Below are 27,187 nucleotides of genomic sequence, written 5' to 3'. Positions count from 1 at the left end.
ATGCTGGGACTTGTAGTTGCACAACACCTGGAGAGCCCCATGTTGGCCAGGACTGAAATAAAGCAATATAATTCCGTTAGTAATCTAGTTTTGAGGGCTTTATTGAAAATATATCCCGCATTAAAGCGACATCTTTGGATTATAGTGTAGTGCCTGCCTCAAAGTTAAATATTATAGATGCAAAGACCTAGGGCAGTGGTGCTACTCTCAGCAACCAACTTGACTAAACTAATAGTTGCCTGACCTCCAGAGAAACAGAACACACAGGAGCTTTTAAAAGATGCATTTTCAAATCACAACAGTCTGCCACGTGACCGGAATGGAAAACAATGCAACACAGAATATGGGGGGGGATAAAAAAAAAAGGATAAAACATGTGTCTGTTTAGGGTGTTCAATAAGTGCCGTATTGGTTGTCATAGGGATTACTGATCTGTAAATATAACATTGGCTGACTTTCATAGTATGCTTGGTAAACATATGATGACACAAATAGGAAGCTGAAAGTGTCTTCACCCATGTACTGTATACAGAAGTCATGTTGAAATCTTTTCAGCTATTAATGCATGAGAATATAATGAATGTCAGTTTATATTTATGTATTTAAATAAGGGACCCCATGTATTTGCACTATATGTTACAGTTTATAGTATGAGCCACAGCCGGTTTTCACTGACAAATAATTGTTTGAAGCACAAAATCACTAGTGTCTTTCTAGACAGGAGACATTGTGTTTATTGCATTAAGAACTCATTTTGTACAGTAATGATGCAACAATGTAAATAGAGCAAGCAACAAAAACAGCAAGTTATGCATTACACAAGAAGCAAAACTAATCTTTATAATGATTAAAAGAACAGTCAACGTTTTGTCTATGGCTTGTGTAAAAAAGGTGCATTGATCTGGTCAGTGGATCTAGTTATTGCCATGCTGTATTAGGTTTCTGAGTGCAGAAAGTGAATATTACAAATACTTTAATGTAGATTTCATGTGAATCAGAACTGTGATTACAACACAGGGATCAGTCGGATAATCCTGCATGTGGTCTGTGATAACACCTCTGTCATTAATACTTTTGGCAAAACAATCTTTTTGCTTTTTTTAAAAAATAATGGTAATAACATCCAAGTTTCCAAGACTCAAATATGTTATTTAAACAACTTACAGCAACACATTATAAACAACATATATACATATAAAGTACTTGTGTCCCCATTTACATACTATAATACAGGGAAATTGAAATTTCATATTTACATAAATTATTTTCTGTACAAGAAATACTTATCTCTATGCAGCTAGACAACCATTGAATACATTGTAAGAAAGTGAAGTATTTCAGGCTGTCTGCACTTCAGGGGTTATATATAAACGGTTTGTTGGCCTTATTGTTGTGCAAGCTTCAGAACTCCTATTTGGAGTCTTTAGAAATAGTCATTTGCCTTGTATTACTGCTGCTTCTTCGGTTATTTCTCGGTATAGGGAGCAAGGATTTGACTTTTATACAGCCAGAATCTATTTTCGGCTTCTGGTCATTGCATTCTGACATCTGACTGCTGCTGAGAGGACATGCCCCATTCTGTGAACAACAAGGTAGTTTGGTGAGTTTATGGCTGAGAATATTAAAGTAAAGAAACACATAATGGACAAATGTCCCTATTTATGGTTCAGGCTGTAGTTGCTATGCCGTGGTCACTGGTTAAAACTTACATTTTATATTTCACCCACCTAGAATGTGAGCTGATGGGATTATATAAGTCAAGTCAGAATGTGAAATACAAGTCACATTGGGGATGGTTCCTGCATAACAACCATAGTAATGCACATTTGTACACCCTATGCTTCATTGTTGTTTCAAATTTGCTTAATCCTTTAACAATGAAATGGAAAAATAAAATTGTTCAAGTGTCAGATGAAGAATGGGAGTTCATAGTGAAATGTACTAGTGTTGCTACAACCTGTATTAAAATGCAACAAAATCACTTTATATACTTCACAGAGTATATTTTACACCAATTATTTCCATATTAAAAAGTTTGAGAAACAGCTTAGTGTCTAAAATGTGGATATAAAATGGGTTCATTGTGACATTTGGTATGGGATTACCACAAGCTGCAAATATTTTGGAAATCAGTTGAAGACCTATATGTAGAACAGGAGTGAACATTTGCCAACTTGACTCCAAAAATGGGTTTCTTTGCTCTCTCCTTAGTAAATAGCTTCAGCAAATATGTATTCCAATATGTGTAACTTACTGACCCTAGCTAAGGTTCTTACTGTTAGAACCTGGATGGTTGATCTGATCAATGAATCTGTAGGTCATGAACCTATCCTAGCAGGACCACAAAAAAATGTCAAATAATTTGGTTTTATTGGAACAAATCAAATTATGCATTACATTCCCAAGGGGAGATGTCCCAAAGTCTCAAGTGAATGTGTATCTCTCCTTCTCTTAAGTCATTGCCCAGTTAGTAAAGCTATTCTTTGATCCCTGTACAATTATGAATGGGCAATGAATACTTATTGGCATGTTTATATGCTGTATGTCTATGTATAAAAGCTGCTTTAATTTCTGTATCAGCTTTTTGTGCCTCTTTATAGTCTTTTGTTAGGGGTTTAAAATGTCCCCCTTACCCACCCAATACTGGAATGACAGCATTTTATCTTATGCCATTAATCAAAATTACATGGTTTTATATCACTACAAAAGGAAACCATTTAATAATTCATATTGGGTTTAATAATTACTTACTTTCAAAAAATACAAGCTTTACTCCTTCCCATATTTGTCAGTAAGTATCATACACCACATCCATAATTCTATCCGGTTAATGCAGAATACTATAACCAGACATGCTTGTGAATATCTCCAGGATACACTGCAATCATATCTGGTACTATTACAGGCCTGTAATCTGGTCTACTTACTTTATGTGGCATCTGACAACACGGTTTGTTAACTGTTGCGGAATTCTGGACATTTGAAGGACTTTTAAATATCACCAGACAGGGATCCAGGTCTGCAATCTGAAAAGAGAAATCATATATGATGGTATTAGTCTATGACATAAAATCTTCTTAGACCAAATGTACTTCTGGCAGGATGTTTTTGCATCCTGTGGAGCTATATAAAACTCTGCCACAGATATTAACCTTTCTTTCACCACAACTGAACATGGCGTTGGTGACTGAAGACATAAGATCACATGTTTTTGCAGGCCAGCAATGTACAAACATTTATCAAAACAACGCAGAATAAGAATTCCATAAAAGAAGCCCACATTCATTACCTTGGTAATGTCTGGTTCTGACTTGCTGGAACACATGGCTCGCAATTCTTTCACAAGATCAACCTCATCATCTGAGCCAACTGACAGCCTTTGCTCCATGTGGAGAGACCTAGGGTGGTCACCATTCAAACACCTATAATAAATCAAACGGTTCATAAATATTACACCAATGCTTTCTTTAAAATAGGAAATATACTTTATAGCAGCAGTGCTGTAACTAGTGGCCAATAGTCATTGGTGTCAATTTGGACCCCCACTCTACTATAAAAAAAAAACTCCTCTCTATGAACTTCAGTCACTCAGTAGTTTTCATATCCAACTTATGTGGTTCCTGGCAGAATACTGGATCCCTACAAGATTCAGTAAGGACTGCGAAGTGACCCAGACTCCCTGATCCCAAGTCCCCCACTCTAGGCAACAGCACATGGAAATTAGTTAGATGAGTAACTCAGAAAATGTAGATTTTTTGATTCTTTCTTTTCAAAACATATTTTTGTATGTTTTGTCCTTTTCTAGTTACAGTGAAAATGTATGTAAAATGCAGACACTCCGGTCATACACATGAGTGTTGTGTGTTTGTTCATCTAAGAACTATACTTGTTTTTTTAGTACAGATTCCTAGCAATTTAGTAAGCAAGTTTTAAAGTGAGCATACTTTTTTTTGGTCAGTGAAGAATTGCTTCCACTCTTCAGCTCATTCTTTGAAGTGTCACCTGTATTGAAAATGAAATAATTTAAGCAAATATTTATGGTAAATATGGAACTACAATAAACAGGGCGGCAATCTCGGTGTGTGTAGTCTATATACAACTGCACTGCAGGATGACAGTTCAGAATATAGATGTCATTGCAGCTATAGTAAAAAGTTAAGTGGAGTTAAACACTGCAGAGGGAAAAAGATTAGATAGGATCAGCATGAAATGTTTGTATAACCAAATAAAATAATTCAAAAGGCGGGCTCTACAGTCATGGCCAAAAGTTTTGAGAATGACACAAATATTTTTCATACAGACTGCTGCCTCAGTTTTTATGATGGCAATTTTTAATTTGCATATATGTAATGAAGAGTGATCAGATGAGTTGCAATTAATTTCATAGTCCATCTTTGCCATGACAATTAACTGTATCCCAAAAACAATATTTCCACCGCATTTCAGCCTTGCCACAAAGCGACCAGCTGACATTAGGTCAGTGATTCTCTCTAACATAGTGTTGATGAGGACAAGGCTGGAGATCACTCTGTCATGCTGATTGAGTTAGAATAACAGACTGGAAGCTTTAAAAGGAGGGTGGTTCTTGAAATCATTGTTCTTCCTCTATTAACCATGGTTACTTGCAAGGAAAAGTGCAGTCCTCTTGGCTTTGCAAAAAAAGGGCTTCACAGGCAAGGATATTGCTGCTAGTAAGATTAAGAGTAAGAACTTCAAGGAGAGAGGTTCAATAGTTGTGAAGAAGACTTCAGGACACCCAAAAACGACCAGCAAGCACCAGGACCGCTTCCTAAAGTTGATTCAGCTGCGGGACCGGGGCACCACCAGTGCAAAGCTTGCTCAGGAATGGCAGCAGGCAGGTGTGAGTGCATCTGCATGCACAGTGAGGCAAAGACTTTTGGAGGATGGCCTGGAAAAAAATCAGGGACAGACAGATATTCTGCAAAATGTACAGGGATTGGACTGCTGAGGACTGGGGTAAAGTCATTTCCTCTGATGAATCCCCTTTCAGATTTGTTTGGGGAATCTGGAAAAACACTTGTCCGGAGAAGGAAAGGTGAGCGCTACCATCAGTCCTGTGTCATGCCAACAGTAAAGCATCCTGAGACCATTCATGTGTGGGGTTGCTTCTCAGCCAAGGGAGTGGGCTCACTCACAATTTTGCCTAAGAACACAGCCATGAATAAAGAATGATACCAAAACATCCTCAAAGTGCAACTTCTCTCAACCATCCAAGAACAGTTTGGTGATGAACAATGCCTTTTCCAGCATGATGGAGAACCTTTCCATAAGGCAAAAGTGATAACTAAATGGCATGGGGATCAAAACATTGAAACTTTGCGTCCATGGCCAGGAAACTCCCCAGACCTTAGTCCCATGGAGAACTTGTGCTCAATCCTCAAGAGGGGGGTGGACAAACAAAAACCCACAAATTATGACAAACTCCAAGCATTGATTAGGCAAGAATGGGCAGACATCAGTCAGTATGTGGCCCAGAAGCTGATTGACAACATGCCAGAGTGAATTGCAGAGGTCTTCAAAAAGAAGGGTCAACACTGCAAATATTGACTCTTTGAATAAATGTAATTGTCAATAAAAGCCTTTGACACTTATGAAATGATTGTAATATTACTTCAGTATACCATAGCAACATCTGACAAAAAGGTCTAAAAACACTGAAGCAGCAAACTTTGTGAAAACAAATACTTGTGTCATTCTCAAATTGACTGTAGGCAATTTGTAATCAAGTGTCATGAACAACTTGCCTCTTACAAGCATGAACAATAGTGCACTAGGTGCACGATAGACACTGAGCCTGAAACATATATTTCTAGGCCTTTCATTTACAAGAAATTCATTTCCGTTAGCTTCACAGTGGAAATTTCCACGAATGAATGCACATGTTATAGATTTCTTTAATAATGCAAGCTAGTGCTATTACAAAAGGCACTCAAAATATTTATCAAAAACTCCCTGTAAGAGCACATTTCGTTACATTGACAGGATATCAAAGTGCTAACTACTTAGCCACCGTGCTGCCCCCATGAACATATAAACAAAGATTATTTATTCCTATTATTGGAGTGACGATTGATTGGTGTCACACTTTATAAGAAACAGACTCTAATTAGCAAAGATTTGCAGTTTTCTTCAAGTGTCCTTTCAATTTTCCACATAGGTCTGGCACTAGCCCTCCACTGTGTCCGATAGGGAATCCCGATATAATATGCAGGGCCAAAATTGCAATGACCACAATCTTACTGCCGACATGAGTACAGAGTTTATATAGATCTCCTTTGTGGTGCACCAGATGGGGAGAAAATTATACATCTTTGCTGCTTTTCATCGCCACTCTGCAAATTCTTAGGATTTTAAGTAAAATACAAATGAACAATGAGATATTCACCCCAAATATGGGAATATTTAAATACCAACCGTAATCCATCACAAACACAGCCAATCTTAAAAATCCATTTTACCACTAAAACGGTAATCTGTAGCAAAAATCTAAATAAAACAAAACCTGAAAATGAAAAAATTAATTATATATTCTAAACATGGATATGCAATGAATGCAATTAGGATTGCCTCCACAATTTAGCCAAGATACTTAAAGATCAATCAAGTATAAATTAAATACAGCATGAAATGCTCATAGCTGTGTATGCTGTAATTTTCTTATGAATTCACATTATTTCCTAGTTAAAAACACCTTAACTGTGTCCTCCTAAAAAGATTTGACAGTGTTTAACTACTCCATTACAAAAGTCACCAATAATAATATAGGCCCAATAATAATATAGGCCAATAATAACATAGCCCCTCTAGAGTTAATGGATCCTTGACTCATACACGCATGATTAAAGTGAATAATATAAAAAAAAAAACAAAACCACACACTGTAATAGTAACAATGTAATATGCGTAACAATGTGATATCCATATCCATCTCAGTGCTGTAAACTAACAGTATATGCTCATTAAACTCTAAAGTTTCATTCAATCTACAAGGACTAGCAGTATTGAGGGAATTAATCCAAAATCCAACCCCACAAAGATTCATAAGTGGTGTAGTATACTATGATATGAAAGGACACATGAAAATATTTGCAAATTACTATCTACTTATTCCTATATCAGAGTGAGGATTTCATCTCTATCACATGTAATAAGAACCAAGCTGTGCCATGTTCCTAACACTTGAGCGACGCTCTAGTTCTGACTGAGTCACATTACAAGAAAGGAATGGTCAGATATTGGATGTGCAGTATTTGCATGAGAGTCCTTCCATGTTTTATTATACAAAGGTGGAACTTTCCCCCATACATGTCTTCATGTTTTAGGAGATGAGTGTCTTCATATATAACGGGTTATAGTACAGAGAGTTTGGTGTTTGGGTCTAACATAACCTTCTTTTGAAAGCAAGAGTCGTCTTTCATTTGGTGCACCACGTAGCATACGTATATTTAGTTTGAAGTTTTTAAGATAAGATAAAAATTTATTTCAATGAAAATTATGGTAATTTGGGTGTTTTATTAGTATGTGTGGTCCTTTTTCGGGTGTTATATATATATATATATATATTAATATAAAATAGATTCATAGATGGAGCAAGTTTAATTCAAACAAAACAGAGTGATGTAGTGCTAGTTGTGTGACCACAATAATACATTATGAAAGGGCTGGGCCTATCCTGCACAGTGTATTTTGTTCTTTGCTGTGCTAGTATCAGGTAAATACGCTCTGTTCTTGTAACTTTTTGTTACCTGCAAACTAAACCATGGCTTGTCAAATGCCTTAGATGAAATGCAGAAACATCATTTTGATGAACATGGACAGCACAGTAAATTCATCTAGTAAAACATTACTGTACAAATGACCTTTCTCTCTCTCTTCCGCTGTGTTCCATGAGGAATTAAGATTAGACTTTTTACGAGGACTTGTACTGACTTTTCTCCAGGCTCCATTCTCCCCCTTCTTCTTTCCTCCAGACTTATATGTAGGACTCATGGATAAAGGAAAATGTCCTCCTTTAAATTCAGCTATATACTGCTCTATATCTGAAATTACAGAAGCAAAATGTTAAATGAATTTGGTATAAATAAGATATACATATGTATGTAGAAAGTACTACAATCAGATAACATCTTGTACAAACAACTATCCAGCTCCTACAATGTCCTGTTCCTATAGTCTTTGGGACACAAACAGTACACAACACCGGATTCATTGTGTTCTGTGCGGATTACACAACTTTCAGATGTTTCACACTTTTTCAATGTTTAAAAATTTTAAATTATCCTTGAACAAAATAAGCAGCACTTGACAGTAGTATTGTGAAACATAGTATTGGGAAAGTTGTACCCAGAAGGCGCATCATTTTAGCGAATGTTATGTAGCAAAACGAAAAAAAAAACGTATGGTAAAATATTACAGACCTGCAGCAAGAAACAATGTATAAATACACTTAGTGAGAATTGTCTACAACTTAGTAGAAGATATCCTGATACTTTAAATAGGAGGTCTACCTTAAATTGCTTTGAAAGAACAGATTTTGCTTACTAACATATTTAAATAAGGAATCAAACTTTGGACAAAACTTATCAACAACTGTAATCATAGAAAGAAAAAATGCAGTCCAGTCCAGTGTGAATCCATTGTTAAAAAAAGGTTATTTTAAAAAAACCATATCAGTGATGCGGACAGCCCAGCAGTAACTGTCCGTAGTACTTTCTGCTGCACTGCGACAGCCAACACTAGGATGCCGGTAATAAGAATACCAAGACTGATTTTTGACTGTTAATGTGCTGGTTGAATACAGCTGATCATCCGGTGGATATGTATCTGGACTGTGAGTGGCCATTAATTATACCCAATAATCCATGTATAAGTGAACATATTAATACATGTTATAAACCAGAGGCTTTATCTCTGGACTGTGAATAAAAGCTTTCCATTAAAACATTCCATAAATAATGGAAGGATATTTTTGTAAACGATGCTTAAAACAATGACACTTCCCTATAGTGCTTCTGTTAATTTTATGCCCGGTTAAAAAGTATTAGAGACTATTAAATTGACTATATATGTCTGAAGCCATAATCAATGACTTGTCAGTTAATAAGCCAAAAAAAATGACAAACTTAAATTAAATGATAATCTATAAGCAGAGAAGAGTCTTTTGATTGGTTGCATTAATACCCCATACTATTATATGGCCGCCTATCTGTGACACACAATGAATGAAACAACCAAATGACGTCTAATGTTGTAACACTGAATAATATGTAAAATGTTGTAAGGTAGTGATAAGAAGATCATATCAAAAAGGGGATTGTATTGCAACAATGTTATTGGAGACTAGTTAGGATATTTCTCTTAAACGTTTTTTTTTAGGATAATTCAAAACGTGAAGGAAAATGTATTAATTTTTAAAGGCCAATAAACATTTTGGCCAATTGACTGACATTTCTAATTTCCAAATTCTACTTCAATCTGTTTTAAAAGATTAGAATAATGAACTGTGGGAATTGCTAAATATTTTTGATCATCAATGTTATTTAGGACGCCCTAACTATCTTTAATTTGACATTATTTTTCATTATATAGTTTAGCTGATTTTAAGTAAAAAGTTTTTTTAGTAGTTGTTTAACAGATATTAATTATTAGAATTGTAATATTTCCACTTAGAGTGCCCTATTTAGTTGTAATCTTTCCTCTCTTTCTTTTTTGGATATATTTACTTAACATGGGGAGCACCCTCTGTGATGGATAAATTAAATAGAACTCATAAATTTGCAGATTAACATGACAAACTCTCACTAGAAACACATAAGAGACATCTGTAATAAAGACATGACTAATTTAAGTTCTAATTGAGGATAAACCAAGAAATATGTTAGGAGAAAAACTAAGTACTAGTAGGTTGGACTTTGAAGCAAAAACTCACATACACATTGTCAGGTGGACCTGCAAAGCTAGTTGCAGATTGTAGGCAGTACCAAGGACTGCAAAGTGGACATGCCCCATAAAATGCAAAACTGGGGTTAAGAGACATGGGTGCCGATATTTTTTATAGGTTTGTACATGAGCCATTGGTTTAAAATTCTGACAGTGCAGCATAGATTTAGTACTGACTGATCGATGAATCTGCACATTTTTCAGAAGTGATGGCTGGTCCTCTCTAAATTAGTTTGTTTACATTTACTTTCCTTAATAAAAAGGTCTTCACTTAATCTTTTCACAAGATATGAATGAAGAAATCGGTGGTTGAAGGAAGTAAAATTGAAGTGGCTATAGATCATTTATTGTAAAATGTTTGTTAGAAAAAAAAAAAAAAGTCAACAATACGTCCCTACTTCTTTGTGTGCAGTATCTGTGGTTTATAGACCGCTCTTACCATTTTTGGGAATATGACAGCCATGTAGAATGGCTTTATTAAGCAGGATACTGAGAGCAGCTTTAACAATCGCTTGTTGACCTTGGCTTGGAGTTTTTGTGTCTGTAACATGTCCAAGAAGAGAGGACCTTTTAATTGTGGCAATGGAAAGGATTGCTTCTTGGACTTTTGGAACAATTACAGCATTCCACAATTTTGACATCCACCTTAAAATACAGATATGTTACATCAGACACGATTTGTAAAACAATCAAATCACTTCTACCCAGGGCCTGTACTACCACTATAACTCAATGCACTTCCACCAGCTCTGCTTATACCAATCAAGTAAGGTCAAATTGTCCTTCTACAACAAATAGGCCCATACACAAGACAGAAAAAGAATTCACCCCAAGCATATCTGAAAGACAACAAAAATATAACTATATAAAATTATCCTATAGCATAGTATAAACATGTGTAACCAAAAATATACTAGACATCTGTCTATGTCCTTAAAAAGGGAAGAAATAAAAATGTAAGAGTGCTCACTTCACCAGTATTTGCGCATTTCCGGGCACTAATGGACAAGACATAAATGGCTGAGGTCCAATAAGCGCCTCTGGTGTGCCTAGGCGAGACAAGCAGGAGTTCAGCTGATGCCAGACAGAACATATCCAGTCCACACCTTTACACACTGGATCACTGGATGGAGGGATATTACCCTTGAACTAAAAGAAGAGAGATTATAAATGAGCTGTCATTTACTATGTGGATGTGTTAACAGATGTAGAAAAATATTTAAATGGAGGACATAACATGTGTTTATAATACATAACTAATGTGTAACAAGTAACCGATAAATACCCAACGAACTGGATAAATAGAATATCAAGGTGCAGCTTGCTGTAGTGCAAGGATTACAAATAGATGAAAGGTGTGAAATAAACAAGAACAGTATATGAAAACATTTTGATGCTTGGTTTTTATTTTAATAATGGGAAAAATAAAATAAGGACAAAGGTAAGTGGGAAGGGAAAGAAGGATAAGGAATGGAAAGGAGGAATGGGTTTAACTCTCGGACAGTGAAACTACAGTAGGTATTTATTAGAGATGGTCACTGACCCCCTTGTTTTGGTTTTGTATTCAGTTTTGGATCTGGATTACCTTCGTGTTTTGGTTTTGGTTTTGCAAAACCGCCCTTGCATGTTTTGGTTTGCTATTTTCAAAAAAAATACAATTATTTTGGTCCAAAATAACCTAATTTAGTGCTACACCAGTTTCTTAGATAAGTGAGGTAATTCTAAAGCTAATAAAATTATGAAAAAAAAACAGTTTAATCCCTGCTAGGCCGTCCTTAATTTGAACACTTGTCTGCAAATTATACAGACAAACCTGGTTGTCTACCTCCTCCATCTTAGATTATTGTCAATGTAGCCATCATCTTTGGGTGTACTTGTAGTTGAATATTAAAAAAAGCAGCCTGCACAGACTGTGGAACTAGAAAGTAAAATTAAATGGACCACGGTAGTTTGGTGGCTATCTATGCCCCCCCGCCCTCCACTTGTAGTTGAATATAAAAAAAGCAGCCTGCACAGACTGTAGAACTAGAAATTTGAATATACAAAGAAATGGACAAAGGCAGTTTGGTATCTGTCTGCATCAGATCCCCTCTCCACTAGGAGTAAAATAGAAAACGATTCAGCCGTTATATAATCTAGAATATAAATAGAAATTGAGAAAGGCAATTTGGTATCTGTCTGCATCATAATCATCAACATCCTCATTAGTGCCCTCGTCACCTCCACAAATCTCCCCCTCATCCTCTTCTATTTCCAAAGTGGCATCCTCAGTTTGTGTATCAGCGGCTACACTCGGGCTGTTCAGGTACACATCAGCAGAACTGCTGAAAGGGCCCTTCTTTATGGGTACACTAACATAATGCTCACAATTAGACATCCCACTGTTGGATGGACTCTCCACAGGGATTGGTGTCATTTGTGAATCAGAGCAAACATTATCCTCTCATGCCTTACTGTTATCTTGCAGCTCGGCTTTGACGCGTAACAGTAGTTGTGCACCAATTGTAGGCTCGGTAACTTTTTGGGATCTGCCACTAATAGCCAAAGGTGAAGGCCTCATTCTCTCTTTGCCACTGCGTGTGTAGAATGGCATGTTGGCAATTTTTTTTTATCAGCACTTAACTTTTGCTCAGTAACACTTCTTTTTCGCTTCAACACAGTAAAAAAAAAAAAAATTGTTTTTGTTTTTTGGACTGATTTCGAAACACTCTGTAGTTTGACATCGCCTTGCCCAGATGACGTACTGGGAACACTAACATCAGGACTGGTGACAGAACCTGGTTGCTCATTCTGCTCATATGTGGACTGCTTTGAATCCATTCTCAGCCCAACGCACTTGCAGTGCTACAAATTATTTGGTAAGATACTGCTGACAGAGTAATTTTGACAGCCAGAAATATTTATGCACAATTATGGGGGACACCCCAAAAGCACTGGGGAGTGCCAAATATTGAAAAGAAAAAAAACCTCTATCCTCCTCTCTTCTCTAGTGATTTTTGTTACAACAATTGGAAGAAAAATATTGGATTATCTGTCCCTGCTCTAATCAGCCTGTGACTACACCCTGCTCTCTCCCTCTGTCAAATGGCGATGGATTGCTGTGGAGGCGTGTATTTATAATCTTGAAGTATCGCGATAACCGAGCCCCAAGATCCGACGACGTCACAATGACGTTCGGCCTCGATTTGGATTCGGAGCGGGCGGGAGAGTACCGAGCTACTCAGCTCGGTACTCGGATACCCAAAGTTCGGGTGGGTTCGGTTCTCAGGGAACCGGACCCGCCCATCTCTAGTATTTATAGACATGGTAAAAGCATTCTCACAGAGTGGACTAAAACTAGAAGAGTGGAAGTGGTGTGTTATTAAACGGAGTCCAGACTAGGTTTTATAAAGAGAGGTAGATTTATTCCTTAAGATACAAGCCATAAGCTCCAGCTCATACATATACCAAACATTTTTCCTTAGGGCAATTATGGTCGGACATGCAGATTTCACAAGCTAGCTATTAAAAAAGTGGCCGCTCTTAAAATGTGTCAGATGAATTTGTTTAGATGCAATACCTGTAGCTGATGCCTACTGGATTTTGAACATCAGACCAGAAACTTTGTTTGACGGTGGAATAAGAAAAGATAGGGAGGGAGCAAGTGTAAAGAGGCTGTTGCACCATGATCATATTAAGCATAAGATCGTGGAAGCCACACAAAGCTAACTCATTATCCATTCAGACTCCAGACCTGTGAGTAGAATGCCACTGAATAGATTGTGCTACCTGTGCAGCATACAAGTAATACTTGAAGTTTCGAACACCTAAAACACCAGCCAGCCCTGAACGTTGGAGAATATGCAATCTAACCCTCAGTTTTTATTATCAGACCAAGTTGGATAGTAACAAAGGTCCTGTTTATGGTTAATGCCTGGAATATAGAAGTATTGGGAGAAAATTAATTTTGACTGTGGTAATTTGACCAATCCATGAAATACAAAATGCATTCCATGTTAAAAGGTCTGTTTGATGGCTGCTATAACAGGAGTATAATTAGCCTTAAAGAGGGATTGCAAACGACATGCACTCTGTTTACTTAATAAAGTGGCCACTATTTTAGTACTAGGTAGAACTCCCTTTTGACCCCAGAACAGCCTAAATTCTCCATGACAGATTCATTAAGGTGCTGAAAACATTCCTTACAGATACTGGTTCATGTTGACACACAGTTGCTGCAGATTTGTCCGCTGCACAACCATGCTGTGAATCTCCTGATCCATCACATCTCAAAGATGCTCTATTTGATTGAGATCTGGTGACTGTGGAGGCCATTGGAGTACACTGAACTCATTGTCATGTTTAAGGAACTAGCTTTAGATAATGTGTGCTTGTAACCTACCAGAAGTAGCCATTAGAGGATGGGTAGACTGTGGAAATCAAGGGATGCACATGTACAGCAACAATATTTAGGTAGGCTATGGCATTTAAATGATGTTCAACTGTATTAAAGGGCCTAATGTGTGCCAAGAAAACATTAATGACACCAGTACACCACCAGTAGCGTGCGCCATTAACACAGGACATATATTCACGTTGTTTACATCAAATTCTGAACATACCATCTGCATGTCACAGCAGAAATAGAGATTAATCAAACCGGGCATCAATTTTCCTATATTAAAATTTCCAGTTTTGGTAAGCCTGTGCCCACTGTAGTCTCCGCTTTCTATTCTCATCTGACAGGAGTGAAAAATGGTATAATCCTCTGTTGCTGTAGCCCATCCACTTCAAGGTTCGACGTGCAGTACGTTCAGAGATGCATCTCTCTGCATACCACTATTGTAACCCATGGTTATTTTATTTACGGTTGCATTCCTGTCAGCTTGAACCAGTTTTGCCATCCTCCGCTGACTTCTATCATTAACAAGACATTTTCACTCGCAGAACTGCCACTCACTAGATGTTTTATGTTCATTGCAGAATTCTCTGTAAACTAGAGACTGTTGAGTTTGAATATCACAGGAGATTAGCAGTTTCTAAGATACTTAAACCACCCCCATCTGGCACCAACAATGATTCTATGGACAAGTCACTTCGATCACATCTGTTCCCCATTTTGGTGTTTGTTCTACAATTGAACATCTTGATCATATCTGCATGCTTTTATGCATTCAGTTGCTACCACATGATTGGCTGTATATATATTTGCATTAACAGGTTGGTGTACAGGTGTAACCAATAAGGTGGCTTACACAATAAGCCAATATATGTGTATATACAATAAGGTGTATATACACAAATATTTACATTTATTTGATTTTCATTTGAATTGAAATCCAATGTTTCAGTTTTGTTAAAGTTAATTAAAGAGGGTTCAAAATTGATGGAGTTCTCTAAAAACTACACTACATTTATGCACCAAACACTGAGAGTTTTGGTTGACAGAATAGCACAGATCAGGTTAATAAAATCATTACTTGTTATGGTCGTTTTTTCCTTGACTTAGGCCATACCTTGTGCACTAATTTCCGCTTCAAAACTTTCTGGAGTAAAGTGTGCATCGGTTCTCCATTCCATCTCAGTTGGACCCAGCGGAAATGTTGTTGAACCAGCAATTCCGATCCTTGGAGACGAGACCTTGCCACTGTTCCCATCAAAAAGCAATCTTCATGGAAGTAGTAGGCATGTGACACTCCGTTTGCTACAGAAGCACAAACATTAAAATGTCACAATGTCAGGTACAAAACGAGTAATTAGAATAGGTTTAATTTGTATTAAAAAATATTTGGCAATGAATATATCAACCTCTCTGAACGTAAAATGGATTTTCAGAGCCACGATTCTCCAAGTGTGACATTAAATCTCCAAGCAGTTCCAATAATGAGACCTTCTCCAATTTTTCCAAAACTATAATGGTTTTCTTTTTAGATGGAGGTGGTTCGGTAACTGGAATCAGACAGCCTGAAAATAAAAGCAGATCTGTTATTTATCTTGTCAACTGATAAATATACAAACTATACACACTAACAGGTTGTTACCAAAGGTGACAGATCTAGTTTAAAAAGAGAAAAACATTTCAAATTTAAATTGCATTCAGTGCCGCTCTTTACTGAGACTATATCTAGAGACTATATCTAGTGTTGGCAAATAAAATATATTCTACAACTCTCCAAATTGCAAAGCACTGAGTGTGTGATTTGTTCGGAACATTAATACCTCTCTAGCTGTGCATTTAGCTAACTGAGTTGCTGTGTTTACTGTACTGTGCTGTCTCCCATTGTATTGTAATTTTGTTTGTCTCTGTACGGCGCTGCGGACGCCTTATAAATAAATATTAATAATAATAATAATAATAATTAATAATAGAGTAATGAAAGTTGTAATACTGTTTGGTGAAAAATTCATCTCATTAAACATTTTATTGCTGGATTTCACGTTTGTCCTAAATTGTCCCGCATGGGGCATTCCTAGTAAAGTATGTTTATAAAAAAAAGTGTGTGTATTGGATATCTGTCCTGCATTGGACTCTATCCATTGCAATAATAGAAAGTCACCACAAGGGTGCGTTTGTTGTAACTCATTCACTTATGAGCCTATATGGATTATCATTCTTGCATTAAAATATTATATAATCTTCATTGACCTTGTGCAACTTTCAGTTAATTGTCATTACTGCCTAAAATAAGGAAACTGTTATAATTTGCAGAATTACCTGAATTAATGAATATGTCAACAAGTTGCTCTCTGGATAGTTCAGATGTTACTTCAACCTTTACTAGATCACAAGTAAAACCAGTAGCCTGCTCTTTGTGCTGTAATAAAAAAAAAACACAACATGCTTATAGGATTCTATAAAACAGATACAGGTATGCTGTAAAACAAATAGTTGCTGTACGATACCTTGATATAGAATGATAACTGATCCACTATATATTCTTGGAGACTTCCTTCTGGACCTTGAAAGATCACATTATGATATTGTTCAACCTGTTTCGAATGCAATTTGAAGATTAGCAACTATAATATAAATGCATAAATACTGTATATTAGCAAATGTGCATGAATTATAATAAAAAAAATGATTTTGTAGATGTGATACTAATTTATTTTATAAATCATGCAGGTTACATTACTATGCAGTATCTGTTTCAGGGCAGAATTATACTCTTCAAATACACTAGTGTGCAAAAATTTTAGACACCCTTGGTGAATTGTTTGTTTTGTTTTACTGACTATCCAAGTAAACAGATATTGACATAATTTCTAGGTATAATATATTTCTGAAAAGTTTAATATTTGCTTTTATTTGCAGCTCAACCAGAAACGGTATTACCAGTGAACTAAGGCAGTCACGTAGAGCGCCAACATTGCAGGGAGTAGTACTGCAGGAGGGGGCTCCTTGGTACTTTTAACCTTCCACCAACCACGAGCCAAATACACATTCCAAAAAAAAAAAAAAGGTGAATATGGCACAAGCTTGTGCACACTCAGTCAACATTTTGGAACACTTCCTTTGGCAGAAATAACATATTGCAAAAAGAAGTGGTTTACATTTTGTACCACGTGGACGGTTTCAATTAATTACACTGAACCACATCATAGTCATAATATTAGCAGATTATTATATGAGTAACGAGCATAAACACTTATTTTACATTTCACAGTGTTTATAGTATAAATATTCAATACCAGCCAACAGTTGTAAAATAGATGTAATGATCGTTACAGTATAAATAATGTAACACAATAAGTTTTTACATTTTAACATTATCTACTTTCTAAATAATCATATTGAACAATTATATCATTTTACATACACACAATAAGTTTAAATAGAATATGCTTTTGCCTTATAACACTAGCTTAAAACACAGTCCAACAGTTGTGCTAGTTGTGTGATATAATCAAATGAATACATTTGTTTTACTTTTTATATGGAAATCATGGACTACAAACATAAGTGAAAAATATTTTGAAAAAATACAAGGTCTAATCACATTGAAATCTATACTGGATGTAACAATTCTAAAAAGGAAAAACAGACTAAGAAATGTAATGATGACGTTTTATATGTTTAAGGGGACAAAAAGAAAAGAATTATATGGCCAGATGTAAAAAAGTTTGAATATAGTAATGAAGTGGGTGTAACCTACATGTATAACCATTGGGCCAGGACTGATGCAAGTTCTCTTCTTTATCATGCAGGGGATAAGTAATCTTTTCCATGCAAGTGTTAAACCAAATGTAGAATTTAAGTGAAGAGATGCAGGATGGTTCTTCCCTTTTCCATAATTTGGCAATGAGACATCAGGCATTAGCATGTATATGACAAGCTAGTTTTGCAGAATGATTGTCCACATCTTGGAGAGCATAGCAAAGAAGAACGAGCCATGGGTCTTTCCGGACGGAATGGCTGGTCTTATAGTGGGCTACTTTGGGCTCAGTGACCTGCATTTTTTTTTTCCTTTAAAATGTTCCTAATAGGCTTCTGAGCCATCTTGCACACCCCGGGGCTAAAAATAGGAACGTTTTAAAGGGGAAAAGATGCAGGTAGCCCACTATGGAACTGGCCTGGGGACAGATGCCCCCTGGCCCCCTAGCCCAAGTAGCACCTGTATGCACATGCTCAAATCTCATTTAAGTGAGATGTCAATGTTAGGATTTGATTATTCAATAAAAATAAAAAAAATTTAAAGCTGTTTGAAGCTACACAGCCTTCAGCAATGTGCTTCTCCCTCTAACTGATGCATGCAGCTGTTTTGAGGTCGATATCATACAGCAGTTTTCCCAGGACTCTACAAGTTCTGTATTACAGAACCAGCAAATGAAATTAGTTCACCAAGTTTCAATGGCAGTGGAGGTAAGGAGTGAGCAGCAGGACCAATGACAAGCCGCAATAAAGAGATTGTAGCTTGTGATTGGTCTTCCCTCTAAAAATGGCTATAAATGCATAGAAACAAATGCACACTTTAGTGATTTTAAATGCTTTTCTAATCTCTTGTAATAATAGCAAATGTCAACATGAGATATAGGTCGTACCACGTTTTAAAATCTCAAATACGGCACTAACATTTTAAAACACAATGGTGGGAACACAGCCCATAAGAAACAAATTATCTTATTTTTAATGCGAATTTAAGGTGCTAGTTAGCAACTGAAAAGCTCATTATTAGCAAATAGGTGTGAACAAGCCCTTAATGTAAGGAACATGACTTGATCTGGTGAATGCTGCAGCAGCATGACAAGCAGAGCATGTGGAAAAGCCATAGGTGGTTATTAAAAAAATAAAATAAAAAATAGCATTGAGGGGAGAGGTATTTAGTGCACAAAAGCCATAATCTCAAACAAAACCAAGATTTTAAGACAATATTTAGTTTGTGCCTTGTTTACTGTTTTTGTATTTCTGTGTAATTGCATTTCTAGGACATTTGGAGAAGCACAGTACCAAGATCTGAACACAAGGTGGCCACAGTAACCATTGAAAGAACAATACAGGCATTGGATATGGCAGCCTCTATGCCCAAAAACAACCATGCTAGATGATTATTCTATTATTCATTGTTGGACACATTTGGGAATGTGGTTGGATGATAGTACCCAAACAGCCTGTGTATGTGGTCATAATCCAACTGCAGTATCAGGCCCCAATGACTCCAAAAGTGACCTAGTCTCCCTACCTGAGGGGCTGAACAGTCAATGTCTGCAGATTCAATCACCCACATGTGTGGCTAAATTAATCCCGTCAAGCAGAGATTGTGCAGAGCAGCAGGATTGTCCTATCAGTGGTCATCTCAAGGCAGTTTCTCTTTCAGGCTTAAAAAGCTTTTTAACTATCTGTGTTTTCAAATTGGCATTGGCCTTTAAAAGGCCCATAAGCAAATACAGTTTTCCCACTTTACAGCATCAGTTAAAAACAAAGGCCCAACTGGACATTATAATGATGGTGGCACATAATGGAATGAATACATTAAATGCTTTCTTCTGGAAAATATTTAGTGGTAAGGAGGTTCTTATAAAGAGGGAGCTCTGTACAAGTACCAGGCCCGTGATAATGGTTTGCCCCAAATCTGCTTTTTAAAATGTTAATAAGTTTGTACACTTGTATGCACTATTACTGCATGTTAAGTCTTCAGCTAAAAATTTTGTTAAGAATAATCCCTGAAAATTATAAAAATAACTATACTGTAAGAAGGTTTTTATATAGAGACTATTCCTCTATTTTTAAACTTAATAACTAATGTGTTCTATAGGCATTGAACATTTTGCACAACTATTATTTGATTGTAATTAAAAATAATTATCCAACTTCATTAAAGAACTTTTATATGACTGCGGATAATTACTATTTAATTGGCGATTAGACTCACTCCTGATGTGAACTACTGTGCTGACTGGAGATAGCGTAGGGGATAGATCATTACTACCAGGAGTTTAGATTCACTTAAATACTTAGTTGTCAGTTTTAACTTTTGAATGCCTTGAGAAAGGGGTTCTTCATGTTGCCAAAATCTCACATAATGTATTCACTTATTACAGTTAGTCTGGTGTGCAACGGCAGTTTAGACTGTGGAATATTTCTTGAATTCTACTCTCATGGTGACGACAATAATAAGTGCTTGATACATACATTACAGATAACAAGAACAAATATTTCATATGCACAAATAAAATGCAGCACTGAAGAACGGCTAGATGTTTGGGAAACAAAACTAATTATGATGCAACACATTGGAAATATGCCATACAACTTTTTTTTTTTTTTTTGTAGGGAATTAATTACATTTAAATAATGTATTACTTATCATATAATTGCATAATAATTGCTATTTGGATATTTAAGATTACCAGGAGGTAGATATTTACAGAAGTGTAAATTTAGTAGCTTTTATAAGCTGTAACAATTCTTTTTAATGTTACAACTTTACATTTTAAATATTTGTAACAATCTTTATATTACAAATGTAATTCAATGTGTTTTACTATGTATTGAAATCAAAAATATATAAAAACTTTGTAATAAATAAGTAAAACCAAGAGATCTTATTATTGCCATCCATAAAACAGTGGAAGACCCTAGTCAAGAGCCCCTCCTGCTTGTGTAGACGGATTCAGGTTGAGAAACTCTCCCGTTTCTGTAGAGTGTCTTTGCGTTATCAACACTGTGCATGCTTACAAATTGAACATAGGCAGCTGCGACTATTCAGACCTGTGACATTTTGGCACCTAGAACTCCTTACACCTGAAGAGGTAGGACATGGGAGTGAAGTGGTTATCTAATGTAGGTAATGTATATTAAGGGCATGTTTGAGCAATTGTGCTTGGACCCAGATTGGGACGTAGTCACACATATGGATGAAAAAGGTTTTATTTGCAGGTGGTCAGAGGAAAGTTTAAGAAACTGATGATGAGGGCGACGAACAACTGAACTAGCAAACTGCTTGTAAATAGAGGTTTGCTAATGATTCGCAGATGCTTATTGAGAATTTAATAGTCACTCGGCCATAGATTAGGGTTTTCCGAGCATGTTGTATGAAAGATTAAAACAATATTTTAATTGTGTCCCTGCTGTACTAGTTAGTTTAAATGATGCTTCATAGCAATTCTGTTCATAACATATGAAATTAAAGGTTTTTGTACATGTTCACAACTTGGGGTGTGTCTGTTGTCAAGTGGACACCTCTGCTACTCATTCAGTCCTGAGTACAGCATACATACGCATACACTTTGTGCAACTTTTTCAAACGCAAGTTACATTCTACTCTGAATGAGGCCCTGTATTACAAAGCAACACATGGACGACTAAAAATAAAGTTTGTTTTCTACTATTTTGTATATAAATAAATGTATCCACTCTACTCAGGAACCATGACAATGAAGACAGAATGTCCTTAAATAAAACATGTTTCTGCATGCTTAGAAAATATATGGTTTTCATAGGGTTAATACCTACCAAACGGAGGAAGTTTTGAAGAGTCTGAAGTGGAATCATTGATGCATAAGCCACACTGTTTAGATGCCCTTCCTTTGGACCTGAGACAGCAATGTCAAATGGTTAATGTTACAGAAAAGCTGCACAAATAAAAGGGTGGAACTTATTAAAACTGTTTAGCATGTAACTTAGAAGAAAGGCGAGTTTGCCTATAGCGGCAAATCAGATTCTAATTGACATTTTTCTAGTACAGTTTAGAACATGAAAGCAAATGTGATTGGTGGAGCCCAGCGCAGCCACTCTTCTGCACAGTTAACCGGAGAAAAGCTTTCTTAAATGTATAGTGGACTATGATATAGAATGAACCTAAGACAAATATTTCAGTGATGAGTGAATTTATACAGGTTACATCAGCAATATAAAGTAAAGTATTCTACTCTGATGCACACAATACCTGGACACTCCCTTCCCTATTCACGGGAGTAAGCTAGCTAGCGTTAAAGCTTTCGAAAACTTGATTGGCAAATTGCTGTAAATAATTAAGCAATTTAAAAGCACTTTGCAATAAATTACCCATTTTTTTTTCCAATAATAATATTTAACTCTGCATCTACAGAAGCCAGTTTACAAATTTCATCAAAGGAAAAAAATCAGGACAACTACAGGGACATTTGAAGGGATATTGATTTGTGAAATCTATATAGTTAATGTTTAAGAGCTTATTACACAATCACTCCACCACTGCAGACATCAGGACTTTTACATAGGTAAATAAACATTTCTGAATCTGACATACTGAATGAAGCTAATGGATCAAGAATGACTGTATGATGAGTAATTGAGAGAAAGGACTATAAATAAATATGAAAAGAGTTTATATGAGGTGACCTTCATATCTCAGCGTGCATGCTCTGATTCTATAGTACAGTCTATCATGGCGCACATTTTCATACTCTCATACAAAATGGAATAAGTACCGAGTAGATAGTGGCATACAGAGTTTGCTAAAGCACAGCTTAAAAAAAATAAAGTCTTTATAAGGTTTTATCATGATTGCAATGTATGTGCTTTTATTTAACTATTTGGAACAAGCATAATAACTGAAGGCTGAAGTAAGCATGAAGGAAATTAAAAGTTGAGGCTGTGTCATGTAACTAAACTTATCCCTCTAAGGTAACTTATAAAAATGATGGGCAGAGAGTATATCATTACAGGCGCTATATAAATAAAGAGATGATGATATCAGTCTCTGGAGTTTCAGGATGTCTGGCTGCAGGAGGTCACAGCGCTAAATGTCTGTGGCTATGATAGCTATTGCATATGCCCTTTTCTCCTCTTCATCTCTTTCTTCTGTGATTTTTTTTCACTGCCCTCTGCCAGTCATTTGATGGTATGTGGGTCAGTGGTTATAGAATATGTGTGGTAATTTTCAGGCTAATTAAGAGTTTCATGCAATATTAATCTTTTCACTCATCATATAGCAAGGTATCCCACCCCCGACTCTTCTTTAACCACTTTAGGACATGCATGTCCTACACATAGGTAAAAAAAAAAAAAGCACATAAGCATAGTCACCCGCATCCCAAACAGTATGATGATTTTTTCAACAGAAAATCTGTTAAGAGGAGATGCTAATGATATGTTTTTTTGAATGACCCAGACATATTCAGTGACATAGCAGTTTCTTGCACACATGTGCTAATTTTTTTTTACTACCTGCCGCAAATTATTTGTCCATCCATGGAGACATAGCTCATGGCAATAAGGTGACATTTTGACTGTCTTATGTATTGTGCTTTATAATGTGCTTCCTTATAGCTTGAATACATTGGGATGCTCCTTAAATGCTGTCCCACCCCTTGTATTTCAATCGGTTGTTGTCAAGTTATCAGTACTGATAACACCGACAGTAAGTGTAACGACATGACATGTCCCATATGGACATGCCAGACAACAAAGAAATATACACTCACCATAATAATGACACCAAGTATCCGACAGTGTTTTCTTACATTCCGAACACAACAAATCACGGCACAGCATTTTGACGTTATTTCAAACGTCATTTCAAACAGGGCCCTCTTACCTCTGTATGAAAAACTTTGGGTGTTTACTGTATGGGGTTACACACTATTCCAGTGCTCACTCTATTTCGCAGTGATCACACAGGTTATAGATTTGCATAATTGCCCTCAAACAGCGCTCACACACCTGTGCATACTCTATTCTACCACCACCTGTTGAATAAGGGCAATGGGACCACAATATACTGTCCCACACTGGCACATATTGCTCCTTGTTACACACTGGTTAAGAATGCCCGTGCCAGCAATCAAAGGGTTCCCACTTAACAGCAGGACTGTTACAAGAATGTACACACTGGCCCACACTAGCCTCGTTAGTCACTTGCATTGACAATTCCCATGCCAGCGTTCCATGGGTTCACGTGGTCAAGCAATGATCTTCGTAAAAGGCTTCTAGATTCGTAGAGTGTCCAGGACAGAACTTATTGAAATTTGGTTTGATCATACAAATGTATTGGGCATTTGGATATGGTAACACACAGAGAACTAGGCATACCAGTTATAAAAACAAGTTGCCTGTTCTTTCAAAGCATTAACTTACATATGGAAATCTGTTTCTGGTGCAGGCAGTAGGGATGGACAGGCCTTCAATTGAATGGAGACCCCTTGAACCGACGATATCTCAGAAGTGGTCTCCTCTGTTAAAGACATTTTGTCACCTTTCCACTCCTACAGGGGTTGGTCTTCAGGGGAGGCCTGTGACAGTTCCACAACCCCAATTTGCATCTTCCCTGTTTACTCCCCAATGCTAAACTATAACATATCTTTTCTGGGGAGAATCACGCAAACCCAATTTTATCATTAATAAATCCAATACAAAATTTACCTGTCTAAAGTTACCGAGCATAGATAGGTCAAGTGGATGAGTTGAGCCGATACGCATTTCCTCTCATTCCCTGCGGGACAGACAGCATGCTTGGAAGTATGGTATTCCCATCCTTCTCCTAGTTATGAATATGGGTTTGATTACTAGTTATATTATTTGGAAGTGGTATTTGGAGTCAGAATTTTTATAGTCTATATATATTTAGCAAATCATTATGTGGTTGGATTCTTGCAGTCTCTTCAGGTGTCAATGAGCACTCCAGTACCAGAATGTAGCTCACTCTCGAGGGCTTTGATTTTGCGCCGTTCCCCTCTAAGGGTGACAACGTTATTTTGTAGTCACTGGGTCTGCAGAGACACTGTATAAAACACAGTCCAGTATTTCTAGTCTCACTTTTACACCTTGGGTGAGGTTGTAAACCCTGTGAGAGCGGGCTTTGCTTGAAGTCCTTGGCATTGCATCCTAGCCTGCGCATTCGATTCAAGCTGTATTCTGAGATTTCAAACCTTGCTATATTAGTAGCTTTTAGGTATGGGTGCGGAAATCCCTTCCTAACAGAGTGCCTTATTCAGTATGCACACCCAGCTGTGTCTCATGGGAAATGTATTTGCCTCAAAAGAATTATGTAGTTGTGCGTTATCCCAGCAAGACAAGCAACAGCAGTGACACAAGGATCCCTTAGAGGCTCAGTATCTCGTACTAAGCACATCTTCATGTGCACAGCTCACAGTCAGTCACCAATTAAAACGCCCCTGCAGCACTCTTCTGCCACGATTTATCAGGCATTTTGTGTCAAATCTCATTGTACAAAAAGAAGCAGAGTGTAGAATTTATTTTAGGTTACATAAAATAAAACATGCAACAATGTCAGGTTTTAGTTGCCTTCCATTATTGCTATGCTTTGCTGAAAATAAAATAATTATTGTCAAGCTAACCAAGGCCAAAAACATTGCTGAAAGTAGCCCCAAACCTCAGTGTATTTACATGAGACTAACAACAACACCTAATTTGTACTTGTTATACAAAAATAACAGCCAAATATGATAAATAATCTAATTTTAAACAGGAACCCCCCCCTCAACAATTAGTACACTCTTACCTGGCATAAAAACAGTTACTTGATGTACTTTGCTCATCTTCAGAAATTCCCATGGTGACTGGAGGAAAATTTGGCCAATTGACCAGGAGGTGTTTCCTGGAGAGAAGATTAACATATGTCAACACTGTATTCATATGCATAAAAGATACTGCAACATAAAAAAATACAAATAAAAATATGTTTTATGTAGGTTAGTCCACAGAGACTATACTGCAGCTTTGCAAAAAAATTCGTTCCTGCTCCATTACCTTAAAAGTACTCTACACCTATTTTTTCAAACATTAAGCAAAGAATGTATACAAGTATTTTTAAGGTATATTATAGGTTTAATAACCTACAGTTATAGCAAAGCTGACAATTCAAAATACTTCCAATTGTTAGTCTCTCTTTCCCATAATCCATTTATAGGTTACCAAGGTTCTCCTACTTGTATTCATGTGTGATAACCTTTTCACATAAAATGTAATGTGACAATAATGAAGAAATAAGGCGCTATACAGTGAATAAAAGTATTCACCCCCTTTGGCATCTTTCACATTTTATTTTCTTACATTTTGAAATAAAAAAAAATGTATTTATTCATGATTGTTTCTCTTTTAATTTTGGCCAGTTAACCTATCGATGTGTTTTTGGATATTGGGAGGAAACTTCACATGGAGGCATTGGCTGAAACGCATTGAGTAGGCTTTGACTGGTTCAATTCAGGACACTGAATCTTTTTGTATTTAAGCCAATCCAATGTGGGTTTGGTGCATGTTTGGGCCAAGTCTCCTGCAGACTGAAGCAGGTTTTTCTCCACTATTTGTCTTTTTTTACTTCAACCATTTGCCCTCTATTTTGACAGGATGCCTCTTTGCTTTAGGGAATTTAAAACTTAAGAACATTATGCTTCTGTCATCATACTTTACAGTAGGGGTGGTGTCATTGGGATAATGCACAGTGTTAGGCTTGCACCAAATATAGCGCTGAGCATTGAGGCAAAAAGGTCACTATTGGTCTCATCAAAATAGAATCTTCTTCAACTTGATAAGAGGATCTACCACATGCTTTCTGGCAAACTCTAAGTGAGATTTTATCTCAGTTTTCTTTAACAATGGTTTTGTTTTTGCCATAGTTTCATAAAATGTAGATTTCTGAAGTGCCTGGGTTATATTCAAATTAGAGATGGGCGGGTCCGGTTCTCCGAGAACCGAACCCACCCGAACTTTGGGTATCCGAGTACCGAGCTGAGCAGCTCGGTACTCTCCCGCCCGTTCCGAATCCAAATCGAGGCCGAACGTCATTGTGACGTCGTCGGATCTCGGGGC

At 36.7% G+C, this 27,187-nt stretch overlaps 1 protein-coding gene across 3 annotated transcripts in view; it reads right to left on the bottom strand.

The window, feature by feature from the left end:
- Window positions 1–710: 710 nt before the first annotated feature.
- The window catches only part of CTTNBP2 (cortactin binding protein 2), a 95,005-nt gene continuing 68,528 nt past the window's right edge, over window positions 711–27,187 (bottom strand). The window contains exons 11-23 of one of the 3 annotated variants that reach the window (XM_075208970.1): window positions 25,881–25,976; window positions 21,893–21,972; window positions 16,843–16,929; window positions 16,655–16,754; window positions 15,748–15,903; window positions 15,456–15,643; window positions 10,931–11,109; window positions 10,400–10,605; window positions 7,881–8,060; window positions 3,945–4,002; window positions 3,290–3,422; window positions 2,928–3,026; window positions 711–1,578 (exon numbers count right to left, since the gene is read on the bottom strand). In XM_075208970.1, the coding sequence (XP_075065071.1) occupies window positions 1,411–1,578; window positions 2,928–3,026; window positions 3,290–3,422; window positions 3,945–4,002; window positions 7,881–8,060; window positions 10,400–10,605; window positions 10,931–11,109; window positions 15,456–15,643; window positions 15,748–15,903; window positions 16,655–16,754; window positions 16,843–16,929; window positions 21,893–21,972; window positions 25,881–25,976 (1,730 nt within the window). In that variant the 3' untranslated portion in view covers window positions 711–1,410. Of the gene's footprint in view, window positions 1,579–2,927; window positions 3,027–3,289; window positions 3,423–3,944; window positions 4,003–7,880; window positions 8,061–10,399; window positions 10,606–10,930; window positions 11,110–15,455; window positions 15,644–15,747; window positions 15,904–16,654; window positions 16,755–16,842; window positions 16,930–21,892; window positions 21,973–25,880; window positions 25,977–27,187 lie in introns of those variants that run through there. The other 2 variants (XM_075208972.1, XM_075208971.1) reach the window with 2 other exon arrangements.

The sequence above is a fragment of the Mixophyes fleayi genome, chromosome 4, assembly GCF_038048845.1.
Source record: "Mixophyes fleayi isolate aMixFle1 chromosome 4, aMixFle1.hap1, whole genome shotgun sequence".
Lineage (NCBI taxonomy): Eukaryota > Metazoa > Chordata > Amphibia > Anura > Limnodynastidae > Mixophyes > Mixophyes fleayi.
Note: the sequence above shows the minus strand (reverse complement) of the source record. Positions and strands in the feature narration are given on the sequence as shown.